Raw genomic sequence first — 14088 nt, 5'->3', positions numbered from 1 at the left:
AGCAGAATCGAGAGAGAGCCGTAAGAAGCCGTCACTAAATGCAGTCAGTCCGCCAGCTGCTCCGCCCAGCACCTGACCGAGGCTCGCTCGTGCTCTCTCGCTCTCTCTCTCTCTCACCTTCCCCACAACCCTGTGCGGGAGCTGCAGGCAGAACCACGACTCCGAGCTTAAGCTTCCTGACCCTGAGCCCGGTCTATGCAGCAGCAAGGACACGGCGTGGTCTCAGTCTGGCTACTCTGAAGCTCAGGTTCTGAAGCACTGCAACAGCTCAAGTCCAAGAACGTAAGAAGAGACTCTTTTCATCATGAATCAACCAAACCCCCTTCTCACCTCCAAAAGGACCAACATCTATGGCTTTGATGTCATTATATTTTGTGAATACATTCAAGCTGCCTCATCAAACAAGCCCTCAGAACTCAGAAAAAGAGGACAAAAATTCAGATTAAAAGTCTTAACTATAAAATAGCAGGCTAGACAGAATTTGAGCTTAACCAAGTGAATCACAGGCTAAAACCAAAATATCAACACCCTCTGGAAGAACAGGACAGAATCCAGAGATTGGCACGAGTACCTATGTACCTATAAATATTTACACATTTAAAAGTTATATATGGGGGGCACCTGGGGGGCTCAGTCGGTTGAGTATCCGACTTCGGCTCAGGTCATGATCTCCCGGTTCCTGGGTATGAAGCCCCACGTGGGCCTCCATGCTGACAGCCTGCTTGCAATTCTCCCTCTCTCCCTGCCCCTCCCCCACTCATGCTCTGTCTCCCTCTCAAAAATAAATTAACATTAAAAAAAAAATTAAAGGGGGGCCTGGGTGCCTCAGTCAGTTGAGCGTCCGACTTTAGTTCAGGTCATGGTCTCACAGTTCGGGAAGTTTGAACCCGGCATTGGGCTCACAGCTGTCTGCGCAGAGCCCACCTAAGATCCTCTCCCTCCTCCCTCCCTCCCTCCCTCTCTCTCACTCTCTCTGCCCTTCCCCTGCTGGTGCTATCAAAAAACAAACGTTAAAAAAATTTTTTTAAGTTATATCAAAATCACCAGCAAAATGCTGAATAAAAACCATTACCATAAAACCTACAAAATTCTGAGATTCCAGATGAAGATTGATTTGATTCAGCCTAATGGAGTTCAATTCTACAGAAATACTGAAGGATAAAACAGCAAAAAATTTTTAAAAATCTGATGCTTAAGAAACAACTCACCATTGATGATGGGAGGCATTGAAAGGATGACGCCGTTGCTATCATAAATAACCGGATACAGGGGTTTATTTTCAATGATATGTAAATAATGTTTAAGGTGGTTGTCAGTCTGAAAAAAAATTAAGCCAAATTAATTTTGTATTTCTATCACTAATTAGTTGATATACCTACCAAGTACAGAAAAATAATAAAACTCCCAAATGACAGAAAGTTCTAGATATGGTTTGCTACTATAAATATCTCAGTATCCTTGTATACCTCCACCCCCGCGATGGGGGGAGAGAAGAGAACACACCTAGTCGATTTTCAAGACTGAAAATGGATCAGCACCGGCAAGCCTGAATGGTCGCAAGCAAAACACAAACCTACCGCAACAGGAAGAAATCACTGGCAAATCAGCCACGGGTAAGAGCTGCTCTTCCAGAATGATACCTACTACTTTTAAGTGCCATTTAAAGCAACTATTGAATCATTTTAACTGCTGGAACCTAAAATGCTAAACAGCAGGACATAGATATATTGTAATATTGTTTCTCACCAAAAACCTAGCTTAATCTTACTCTTTATATGCTCATGAGTTTTAATTATACCCGGATAGGAATATCAGAATGTGGCATATTCCACTTCACTGGTTCTCATTTCTAGCTGTAGATTAAAGTCATCAAGAGGTTAAAAAAGTAACAAAAATATGCCCAGGCCCCATTCTAGATCGAAGGAATCAGTAGCTCTTACATGGAGCACAGACACAGTTCTTTAAAAGGACTCCATTTAAAATAATTTTTTTAATAAAAATAAAAAGTACTCATTTATATCTTCTTATTCCAAGACCAGACATTAAAGGAGTTTTCTTGATTTATGAAGTTATTGCATAATATAAAAAAAAATCTACCTTGTACATGTTCATCAGTTCACAGGCTGTATACTCCTTGGTCTTATTTAGCGGCTTGAATTTGATATCTGAAGGTCGCTTTGCAGTGTAAGTGAAAGGGCCTGACAAAGTGTCCAAATCATGGGTACCAATAGCAACCAAGGCTCTCTTCCTAAAGGTTGAGAGAAAAGAGAGTGAGAGGAGAAACAAGTTCTGAATAGCCCAAGGCAGATACTCAAGAGCTAACAGATCAAATGTTTTCCAAAAAAAAAAAAAAAAAAAAAAAAAAAAGGTTTTTTGACACGTTCCTAAAATAGCCTATTACTAGAAGACAACTCTAGAAAAGTGTAATGAACAAACTCTCACGGCCACCGACGACAGGAGGAAGTCTGAAGCTACGCAAAGCGCATGATCTGGGAGCTGGAGTCAATGCCGTGCTGCGTGGCCGTCCCAAGTACGGTGTCAGCCAGGTCACTGTCAAAGTGAACACCCCCTTTTCCTTTTGACTCATTCCCTCTTTGGGTCTTCAAGTGAACAAAAGTTTCATTAGAATAAACTACCAAACTGCTGTGTTTCTTTGTTTTTTTTCTATTTTCTCTTTCATTTTCTGTCACAAAGCTGTATTACTTCAATAAGGGGAAAAAATTGAAGAACTGTGAACTACACTTAAAATTTAATGTGCAAGGGAAGTTCAAAAGGTATTAATTTCATTTGTTCTACTGTTTATGTGCAAAGGATTTAAGGTGATTTTAGGAATTTACAGCAATTAAGATTAGGAGAGAAAGAAATAGAAGGAGGAATATAGAGCCAGGAACGATGTTAATACTAAGTTAGAACCTGAGGCCTACAGTCTTAGCACGGAGCATCACAAATTTGGCTCTAAGCTTTCTAAAAGATAATTCGAAACGAAACTTGGTCAAAATGTATCCCACTCTTTATTTATTTATATTATTAATGTTTTTTATTTATTTTTGAAAGACAGAGAGAGACAGCATGAGCAGGGGAGGGTCAGAGAGAGAGAGGGAGACCCAGCATCTGAAGCAGACTCCAGGCTCTGAGCTAGCTGTCAGCACAGAGCCTGACATGGGGCTCGATCCCACGAAACGTGGGATCATGACCTGAGCCGAAGTCAGACGCTCAACCGTTAAGACTGAGCCACCCAATGGGGGGCACTTGTGGGGGAGAAGCACTGGGTGTATTATGGAAACCAATCTGAAAATAAACTATTTGGAAAAAAAAAAAAAGACTGAGCCACCCAAGTGCCCCTGTATGCCATTCTTAAGATTTCTTAAAATTAGTTTTAGAGATATATACAAATATATTTTAATATTTATGTATAAGTGCATATAAACACCAAATAAGATGCATTGCTAGTCAAAGATTTTACTAAAGTTCACATGACATGACATATGAAATAGTTTTCAAAAGTTGTAAGACATAAATCTTGGTCATCCTTCAAGACAAGTAACAAGAACTTTAAGAAACTCCAAAGAACTGTTAACAAGCACAAAGAAGTATTACTCTACTCAATGAGTTATGTGCTTACAGAAGATAGTAACTCCAGAAATATCATAGGTTGTAATATACAGCTAAGTTTAAATTAACAATTCTGTATGTTTAGATAAATTAACAATTCCGTAAGTTTAGATAAATTAACTCAAATCCATGAGTAAGAAGGTCCATGTGTGTTTTTTAAGCACCTTAATCCTAAAACAGGATCCCCACAAAAGGTCACTAAGTTTCCATTTCAAACCCATCACAAAAAAATAACTTCCAGATAAATCAAAGCTATGCATTTTGAAAAATAAGAGATAAACATATACTCGTAGAAGAAACTACAGAAACTAATCACAAGAAAATACAGGACAATAATGCGTAAAACTGGAGAATGCCCCTTAAGACACAAAATATATCCCGGATATGTGATAATATGCAAACTAAAAAGAAGTTAGAAACCAAGCTTTTCCCATACTATACTGGCAAAAACTGTAAAGTCTTGCCCTAAAAAGCAGGGGAGAGCTGAAAGAGCAGAGTAGGAAATGAGCGGCTGCCTGCCAAGTGTTTCAAGTCTGAGTCTAGCTAAGTATTCAAGAGTCTGCCTGCCAGACAAAACCACCCCTCAGAGAAAAACAAGAATCTGATCCATTAACATTTTTTTTAATGCTTATCTATTTTTGAGAGAGACAGTGAGTGAGCATGAGCGAGGGAGGAGCAGAGAGAGAGGGAGACACAGAATCCAAAGCAGGCTCCAGGCTCTGAGCTGTCAGCACAGAGCCTGATATGGGGCTTGAACCCACGAACCATGAGGTCATGACCTGAGCTGAAGTCAGATGCTCAACCAACTGAGCCACCCAGGCGCCATTAACCTAACATCCTATGTGCAGTCAAACAGCAGGAAAATAGGACTCCTACTCCAGACCAAAAACCAGTCTATAAAAACCAGTGCTAAGATGACCCAGATTGTCCAATAACCATGCAAATTTTAAAGTTCCTATCATAAAAAATGTTCAAGAATCATGGGGAAAATACACACTTAATGAGCAGAAGAGGAAATAACCTCAAAGAAAAAAGAAACATTTAAGAAGCCAAATGGGGCTCAGTCTATGGAGCATCCAACTTTGGCTCAGCTCATGATCCCATGGTCCAGGAGTTAGAGCCCAACTTAGGGCTCTGTGCTGTCAGCTCAGCACCTGGGGCCTGCTTTGGATTCTGTGTCTCCCTCTCTCTCAGCCCCTCCCCTGCCTGTATGCTGTTTCTTTCTCAAAAATAAACAAAAACAATTTTTTAAGAAACCAAATGAATTCTAGAGATGAAAAAAGTATAAATTCACCAGACACTTCCTGCCAAGATGGAATAACAGACTAGATTTACGCTCTTGCCTGAAACCACAAAAGAGGAAAAATATAGCAAACTGCTTCATTGGGTGGCACTGGACGTCAGGCAGTGAAGGCAGGGATCCCGGACAGACAGGAAGTAAATGAAGTGAGCCCCATGACTGCCCCACTTACCGCCTGGAGGGGCTTAAGGCAGGGGAGGGGGACAGGGTTGGAGATCAGCAGACTCCCTGAGTTGAAAAGACATAACGGGGAGCCTGGGGAGCCTAGGGAGACCAAGACAGCCAGGGTTCACGGGAAACCGTACTGACTTGGAGAGCGGCAGAATTCTGGAGAATTCTCAAGTGTGCCGCAGAGCACTGATCCATGCATGCACGTGAGAAAGTACTCAGGGACACTATCGGAGGAACAGTGTTCATGCAGACTGAAAACCTGTTTCCTGTGGGAATGGACCAAGTAGACAGAAAGGTCTTGCCTCTGTACTAGCAATTTGCCCTACACAGAACACTGCTTAATCTAAGGGTGGGGGGAGGGGGAGTTAATAAAACCAAAAGTTGGGTTTTTTATTTAAAAAAAAAATTTTTTTTTAATGTTTTATTTATTTTTGACACAGAGACAGAGCATGAGAGGGGAAGGGGCAGAGAGAGAAGGAGACACAGAACCGGAAGCAGACTCCAGGCTCTGAGCTAGCTGTCAGCACAGAGCCCGATGCGGGGCTCGAACCCACGAACCTGAGATCTGACCTGAGCCGAAGCCGGAGGCTTAACTGACTGAGCCACTCAGGCGCCCTAAGCTGGGTTTTTTAAAAGATCAGTATGATTAATCCTCCAGCCACAGTGATTTAGGGGAAAAAGGAATGAAAAGGGTGGTATCACTACAATATTAAAAGAAGAATAAAAGGGGTACCTGGGGGCTCAGTCGGTTAAGAGACTCTTAATTTCCTCTCAGGTTATGATCTCATTATTCTTTTTTTTTTTAATTTTTTTAATGTTTTTTTTTCTTTATTTTTGATACAGAGAGAGACAGAGCATGAGAGGGGGAGGGGCAGAGAGAGAAGGAGACACAGAACCAGAAGCAGGCTCCAGGCTCTGAGCTAGCTGTTAGCACAGAGCCTGACGCGGGGCTCGAACCCACGAACGTGAGATCTGACCTGAGCCGGTCGGAGGCTTAACCGACTGAGCCACCCAGGCGCCCTGATTTCATTATTCTTGAGATCAAGCCCCACCTCAGATCAAGCCCCACCTTGGACCCTGAGCTGACAGCAGGGAGCCTGCTTGGTATGTTCTCCCCTCCCACCCCCTGCCACCCCACCTCCACATCCACTCTCTCTCCAAACAAATATTAAAAAAAAAAAAAAAAAAAAACTTCAAAAAATTTTACAAAGGAGAGGGGAATATCGTGAACCACTTTATGCCAATACATTTGATACCGTAAATGAAATGAATGTATTTCTTGAAAAAAAGTTTCCAAAGCCCACACAGGTTAATTAGGATTTCCCGACAGGTAGGGACTCTGGCACACCAGAGTATCAGGATGTGATTTATCTCTCCCCTTAGAGAAAGCTCATGATTCCCAGAAATACCACATAAACAGAGCGTAAAGCTGAATTAAGTGAGGAAATGCCATCCAATTTAGATCAAAACAGATTCTTCAAATAAATATGTCCAGAACATAAAATCAGGCTCAACCACTTACTAGTTATACCTATACTGGCCAGAAATCTTTTCTGTTCTTAATTTGAGATTATATTTGAATTCTTTTTGTTTTGCTTAATAATGACATTAACAAGCTGGCAAATAGACTATTTTTATAGCAAAACTGGGAATATCTAGAATCTGAAGAAGTTTCTTTCACCACAGAAACACAGATGTTTCTGGAAATATTAGTGTATTATTTTTAAAACATTTCTTCCCAGAAGAAAACACCCAGGGTCCCCTCCACCCTTTTCCCGTCACTTACGTAGAAGGCTCTTCTAGTCTCGTTTACCAAACCGCAATTATCTCAATTAGTAAGTTTTTCTATTTTTATTCAAGACATCTATAACTGTTAATCATATCTTTTGATCAGCAAGAGATATGCTGATACTTCAGGACCAGTACAAAAAAAGAAACCTTGCTATGTTAGCTAAAGCTTGATGTTTATCAGTAAATAGATCACTTCCATTAGGATTTTTTAAATACTGAAGGTAGTTCAAAGACTCCCACTGTGACCTTCCTTGACCTTTAGTTCAGGAATTATACTGGTTTGAAGATCACTGGGGAAAAGGAGAATATGGGAACGGATCAACAGTAATGTCCAGTGAGGGTAAGAAAAGTCAGTTTATTTCAAAGTCTCAAGTTTCATCTGTCAACTTATAATTATACTCAAGAAGTGACATCAAGCCAAAAATGTTTCCATTTTAAAATGGCAGGTTATTTTAACTTCAAATTACCACCATTTAACATTTAGTACTATAATGCACTATTAAGAATTTGAACCAAATAACACAAACATTAAAAACCAAGGAAATCTCCAGGACTAGAGATTTCTTCTCCATATTGTATTCCAAATAGAGCTCTTATTTCTCCATCTATGCACCATTTACAAGCAGCAACAAATAGCTCTCTGGTAAAATTTAAACTAATTTCAATTTATTTAAGCAAATTTAAACTCTTGTTACTCTCACCTATTAATTTAGAAACCCTCTGAAAAAATCTGCAGGGGGCACCTGGGTGGCTCAGTCAGTTAAGCGTCCGACTTCGGCTCAGGTCACGATCTCACAGTTCGTGGGTTCAAGCCCCACATCAGGCTCTGTGCTGACAGCTAGCTCAGAGTCTGGAGCCTGCTTCAGATTCTGTCTCCCTCTCTCTCTGACCCTCCCCTGCTCTCCCTGTCTCTCTCTGTCTCTCAAAAATCAATAAAAAACATTAAAAAATTTAAAAAACATAAAGAAAATATCTGCGGAGGAAGAAAAGGAGGAGGGAGGGAAAGGGGGAAAAGTGGGAGGAAAGGGGAAAAGAGGGGGGAGGGGACAGAGGAAGGAAGTGAGAAGGACAGCAGATGCAACGACAAACCTGCAAATGTTCTGATGTAACTTCTCCTGAAGCTCAATGAAGCTGTCGTATCGATCTTTAGTGAACTTTATATTCCGGAGAACCGCAGCCACGGCGTAAGGGCGGATTTTCGCTGTCTGCAGTGCATCAGGTCGTTAGAGAGAGTGCAGACGAGGGCCTTTCTTTACAGTAACATCTCGTAAAATAAAGTTAGCCGCACCCAATGCTAGCACAAGTTCGCAAACACGTGTGCACATTCATTCAACCAAGGACATAGTGGTGAAAAGACAAAGTATTCTCATGGAGTTTACATTTCACTAAAACTTCTGAAAATTTACTAAATGAGAAAAAAAAATAACCTTTTAAGTAGTTTTCTCATAGTTGATATTTTTACCAAAATAATGTCCCCTCAAAGTTTCTGTGAATTTTAAATAATATACAACAACTTAAACAATTATTTAAGAAGGAAAATAAGAATTTATCTTTATTACCTCCTCTGTGATGATCAATTTCTGGATTTCTCCATTAGGTGTTACCCGTTTATACACTGGAGCCTTTATCCTAAAAGGCAATTAAAACAAACTTGACCATTTTTCACCAAACCACTTCAGAAGTTGTATTCTGTGTAAAATATATAAAATGAATAGACCTAGGACAACTGGCTGAAGTTAAAGCAAATCAAATTTAGGATGAATATCAAAACAAAATGCAAACTTTCTAACACGCAAAGTGGCCCAGGTATAGGAGAGTCCTACTACCTGATCAGCAGAGGCTAGAAAACCAATAAGCCACCATCTGGGGGGGATTTACATCAGCTGAAGGACTGGATTCAATAACCTTTAAGTTTTATTCCAACCATGAGATTCTGAACCTCTAAGAAAAATAGGGTTTAGGGGTGCCTGAGTAGCTCAATCGGTTGAGCATCCGACTTCAGCTCAGGTCATGATCTCACTGTTGTGAATTCAAACCCCACATCATGCTCCATGCTGACAGCTCAGAGCCTGGTGGAGCCTGCTTCGGATTCGGATTCTGTGTCTCCCCCTCTTTCTGCCCCTCCCATGATCATGCTCTCTCTCTCTCGATGATAAATAAATGTTAAAAAAAAAAAAGGGGGGTTATTAAAAACACAGATTGCCGTGGCCCCTAGGTGACTCAGTCAGTTAACTGTCTGATTTTGCCTCAGGTCATGATCTCACTGTTCATGAGTTCTAGCCCCACCTCGGGCTCTCTGCTGTTAGTACAGCACCCACTTCAGAATCTCTGTTTTCCTCTGTCTGACCCTCCCCCCAACATTCTCGCTCTCAAAAATAAACAAAAATTTAAAAATGTTTAAAAAAAAAATACAAATTGCCTGGGGAGCCTAGGTGGCTCAGTCGGTTGAGTGTCCAACTCTTGGTTTCAGCTCAGGTCATGATCTCATGGTTCCTGAGTTCAAACCCTACATCAGGCTCCTCACGGACAGCAGGGAGTCTGATTGGAGTTCTCTCTCACTCTCTCTCTGCCCCTTCCCTGCTTGTGCTTGCTAGCACACACTATCTCTCTGTCAAAATAAATAAGTAAACTTAAAAAAAAATACAGATTGCTGGTCCTATCCAGACCTACTGAATCAGGATATTCAAGGAAAGGCCTGACAAATGGTACATTTTTTAACATGTAACCCACATAATTCTTATCAGAAGAGACTGGAAACTACTATTTTAATCACTACTTCTCAAGCCTCAACGTGCTTGCAGTCAAGTGGGGAATCTGTTAAACCACACAGTGATCTAACAGGTCTTGAGTAGAGGCCGAGAGTCTGCATTCCTAGCAAACCCTCAGGTGAGAGAGAGGATGCTGATGCAGAGACCACACTCTGAGGAGCAAGTCAGTCACTTTCCTAATTTTGTCTGATCATAAAGATCACATGAGGTGCCTCCTAAGAGTAGAAAATTCTAACCAGGCAGGTTTGGAAAATGCACTCTAATGGATTATCCCTGACCCTAAAATATGAAGATCTGACTGTCATGCAGAGAGAACCAATGGAGTCACCCTCCAAATTTTAACCATTTAACCAAATGCCTCATCATCACCCTTTCACCCATATCCACAGGCATCTGAAACCTAACAGTTGTGGAATCTAGCCTACCACCCAGAGGCTCTTATTCTTTCACAGCTCACCAAATAATATGTAAGTAATCAAAACCAAGAATAATATTTTTGATAGCTCTTAGTTTCACCTCTTTTTCACCTTATATAGTCATTACTTTCTGTATTCATTACCTGAATAACTGGAAGGAAAGTTAAAATAGCCTTTCTAAATTAGGAGACTAAAATCAGAAAGGCCAGTTAACTTGCCCACAGTCAGATGGCGATCACAAGACCCTCAGTTTTCCAGTTAGGAAGCTCCCCTCCTGAGTTTTCTTAGAGCTCTCAAACAGACAGCATACCAAGTTTTGCCACCTCTACTTTCCTCCCAACCTTTAACGAATCCGATGAGCCATCTACTTCAACCGGATCACTGAGGAAATTCACATGAACCCACTACAAAATTTAAGAAGCCATAAAATCATTAACCAATCCAGTTTTAAATAAATAGCTAGGACTCAATATGCACATTTTCAGATGGCTATACTCTGCATGAGTCTACTCTCCAACCCTCTCTCTCTCTATGCAACGCTGTAGCTGTGTGCTGCCCAGCAACTGTTTTCTAGAGACTTAAATAGGGTTGCTGATGATAGGCAAAAGAAACCTAACTTAGCAAAGTATTTAATAAACATTTTCTTACCTTTCTTTGAAGACTTGAAGTCCTCGAACCAACCCTTCCAAACACAGGAGATCATATCTATTGGCAGGGACGTCAATTTTGTAAAGAACAACATCAGAGGCTCCCTGTGCCTTTTTATTACCTTGTTCCTTACTTATGATTTCTTTCTCAGAAGTCTAAAACAAGACCAAAGAAGTGAAATAAATCTTAACTCTTCTGAAAAAATAGTAATCAGTGCTATAAAGTAGTAACTACATTATACGTGTTCTTTTCTGCAATGTGTTTATTATGTCTATAACAAAAATAAAAGTATTAAGTGTTATAATCACAGCAACAGAAAATACTCCAATTTTTGCTGAGTTCACACATCTAGCATCCTCAATCATTCTAGAACAGCACTAATTCATCTAAAGCAAGGGTCAGCAAACTGTGGCCCACTGGCCTATACCATGCCTGCCACCTGTTTTTGTAAATAAAGTTTTAACGGGACATCGCCAGGCCCATCTGTTTACAGATTACCTATCGTGACTTACAGGCTGCAACAGCTGAGTTGTGACAGCGACTACACCTCCTCCAAGGCTACTATCTCACGCTTTACAAAAAAAAGTCTGCCCATCCTGGATTTAAAAGAAAATACCATCACCAAGTACGGAGGGCAACAACAAAAAGTAAGTGTCAAAAAGGCAAAGTCAAAAAGATTCAAGTGTAAGAAATAAGCCTTATAATGACTCTCAAAGATAAATCCAGTAGGTACCTATGTGAATAAGTAATGGTTATTAAAAAAAGAAAAAAAAATGAATGAAGAGATCAGAAACTGTGGTATAAATGAGAAGAGACTACAGTCACAATGGGAAGCAACCTAATGACAGTAAAGGTACGGAGCAACAAGAATAAGGTAACGCAGAGAGACGAGAGAAGAAATACCACTAGAATAATTTAAATGCAGTGCCCCAAAGCTTAGAATATCTCAATCACATTATAGTGAATAATAACAGATTTTAATTTTTTTAAGTTTATTTATTTTGAGAGAGTGAGTAGGAGAGGGGCAGAGAGGGAGGGAGAGAGAGAATTCCAAGCAGGCTCCTTGCTGACAGCATGGAGCCTGATGCGGGGCTTGAACTCACAAACCGTGAGATCATGACCTGAGCTGAAACCAAGAGTCAGAGGATTAACCAACTGAGCCACCCAGGTGCCCCAATCACAGATTTTCTTGAATATAAACCACTGTCAAGATAGATAAGAATTACCATGGAGTACACCTGAAATAAAACTGTGTATTAATTATACTTTAATTTTAAAAATAAACAGCAATTTTATTGATCCCTTTGAACTCTATTTAAATTCTAATTCTTCCTCCTCCCTCTGCCTCCTTTCATGTCACATTCTTATTTCCCCCATCAGAGGAGAGGTGGCATTTCAGGAAGAACCCTTAGAAGAAGGGGAGAGAATGTGGGAAGAAGAGAAATGAAGACCTCTGAATTAAAGGAAAAAGGCCTACTCCCTTTGCAAAAAAGACACCAGCTTAAGTCTTTCATTTCAGTATCTCGGATCGTGCTAGGACGTATGTGAAGACTGGGTCTGTGGTGCGAACAAAAATCTAACCAAAATCAAAGACCACGGAAATTTCGAAGCTGGAAGGGGGCTCTGTGGATGGCACAGTCCACGCTTATTTCACACATGAACAGAAGGCCCAGAGAAGTGGTGTAATTTAATTGTCAGTGGTTACTCAGCTAGTAACTCAGATTCTCTGCCATCCAGTCCAATGCTCTTAGATAACATACAGCCTCAAACGTAATCCGAGTGTAATTATTACAGCAACTTAACAGAAAATCTCAGCCAACTTCAAGCATAAAGATGCTCATTAACAAAACATAATCTTCCTGTAACATCAGTGGAAGCAGCAAAAAAACAAGGCAAATCAATCTACATTTATGTCTGCTTCCAGATTTAGCCACACAGTGTTGTACCACTGCAGAGATCAAGAAGATAAAAGGCGTAAGAAAAAATAATGCTAATTATAAGACAAATAGTAAATCATTTTAGTTAGAAATACAGTGTATATTATGTAATCATGAGTAATATATTCTGCAGATATGTTGTTTAATTTTTATTAATATTTTAATATTTATATTAGCATTATTTTCTATTAATAGTTATTTAATAACTAAAAGACTAGGAATATGCTTCATAGTGATTTTTATAGGAAGTCCTTCAAAAACCAGATCATTTTACAAGGCCAATGTATACAGCAAGGAGTGAGGAATGGATTAACATTGGTTAGCCAGGAAAAGAGGAAGGCACAGGAGGGCAGAGGAAGAGAGGTGGGGGAACCACAGGCCAAGGAGACATAAACTCTGGCTGAAGTAACATTTCCATCGCTCCCCACGCCTCTTTCCACAGTTAATTTATAAAAAGGCACCTCGCCGCAAAGGAGCACACTCTCACTCTGGGTTACTCGACATGGTCTATCCATCTGCAGAGCATTAGCCCCATAACTTGAGGTGACAACACGTGACCCCTCTTTGAGATTTTTAGAAAGTAACAGACTCCCTTAGAATGAAGCTTAGCGGGGTGCCTGGGTGGCTCAGTCGGTTGAGTGTCCGCTTCAGCTCAGGTCATGATCTCACATTCGTGGGTTCGAGCCCCGTGTCGGGCTCTATGCTGACAGCTAGCTCAGAGCCTGGAGCCTGCTTCGGATTCTGTGTCTCCCTCTCTGTCTGACCCTCCCCTGCTCTCACTGTCTCTTTGTCTCTCAAAAAATTAAAAAAAAAAAAAGAAAAAAAAAAGAACTGAAGCTTAGCCCGTTGACACCAAGAACACAGCAATCACCAGAGCCCACAAACATCCCATCTCAGTCTAACCATAAGGTAACAAAATACAAGAAGCCTCTGCAAAATGTGCTTATACACAAACTATTGAAAAAATATTCAATACATACAATTTCATCAAGTTCCAGACCAAATTCAAAACATAGTTCATCAAATTCTTCGTTGGCTGGAAAAAAAAAGAGATGGCTAATTTTAATCTGTTCAGCTTAAATAAGAGTAGTATATAAACTGCATTTTCTTTAAAAACCACCTCACACCAAGCATACTAAATACCAGGCATCAGGTAGCACCTTTTTAAAACCAAAAGTGACCCCAAAAAACACTAAAAACAAATGACTAAGGGCTGATTCACTTAATATCAACTACAGAATTAGGTTACCTGCACTGGGAAGTTTGGGTAGGGATCAAATGTAAAGCAGGCTCCAAAACCCAGATCCAATACAATGGGATAATGTCACGTAAGTCCTAGCCTTTAAAATTCTGAGGCATTAGGGCGGGCTTTGGAGCCAGGCCAATCAGACTTGGACTATTCCACTTCCTAGTTCCTTACGTAAACCTCCTGACTCCTAGACCTC

General features: G+C 40.4%; 1 protein-coding gene across 1 annotated transcript in view; it reads right to left on the bottom strand.

Annotated features, from left to right (window-relative positions):
• Positions 1 to 14088, bottom strand: part of FARSB (phenylalanyl-tRNA synthetase subunit beta) — a 66269-nt gene that overhangs the window by 47307 nt on the left and 4874 nt on the right. The window contains exons 2-7 of the mRNA XM_029933705.1: positions 13624 to 13679; positions 10707 to 10861; positions 8434 to 8503; positions 7964 to 8079; positions 2098 to 2248; positions 1209 to 1317 (exon numbers count right to left, since the gene is read on the bottom strand). Coding sequence (XP_029789565.1) covers positions 1209 to 1317; positions 2098 to 2248; positions 7964 to 8079; positions 8434 to 8503; positions 10707 to 10861; positions 13624 to 13679 — 657 coding nt within the window. The remainder of the gene's footprint in view (positions 1 to 1208; positions 1318 to 2097; positions 2249 to 7963; positions 8080 to 8433; positions 8504 to 10706; positions 10862 to 13623; positions 13680 to 14088) is intronic.

Source organism: Suricata suricatta, chromosome 3, assembly GCF_006229205.1.
Source record: "Suricata suricatta isolate VVHF042 chromosome 3, meerkat_22Aug2017_6uvM2_HiC, whole genome shotgun sequence".
NCBI classification, from domain to species: domain Eukaryota; kingdom Metazoa; phylum Chordata; class Mammalia; order Carnivora; family Herpestidae; genus Suricata; species Suricata suricatta.
Note: the sequence above shows the minus strand (reverse complement) of the source record. Positions and strands in the feature narration are given on the sequence as shown.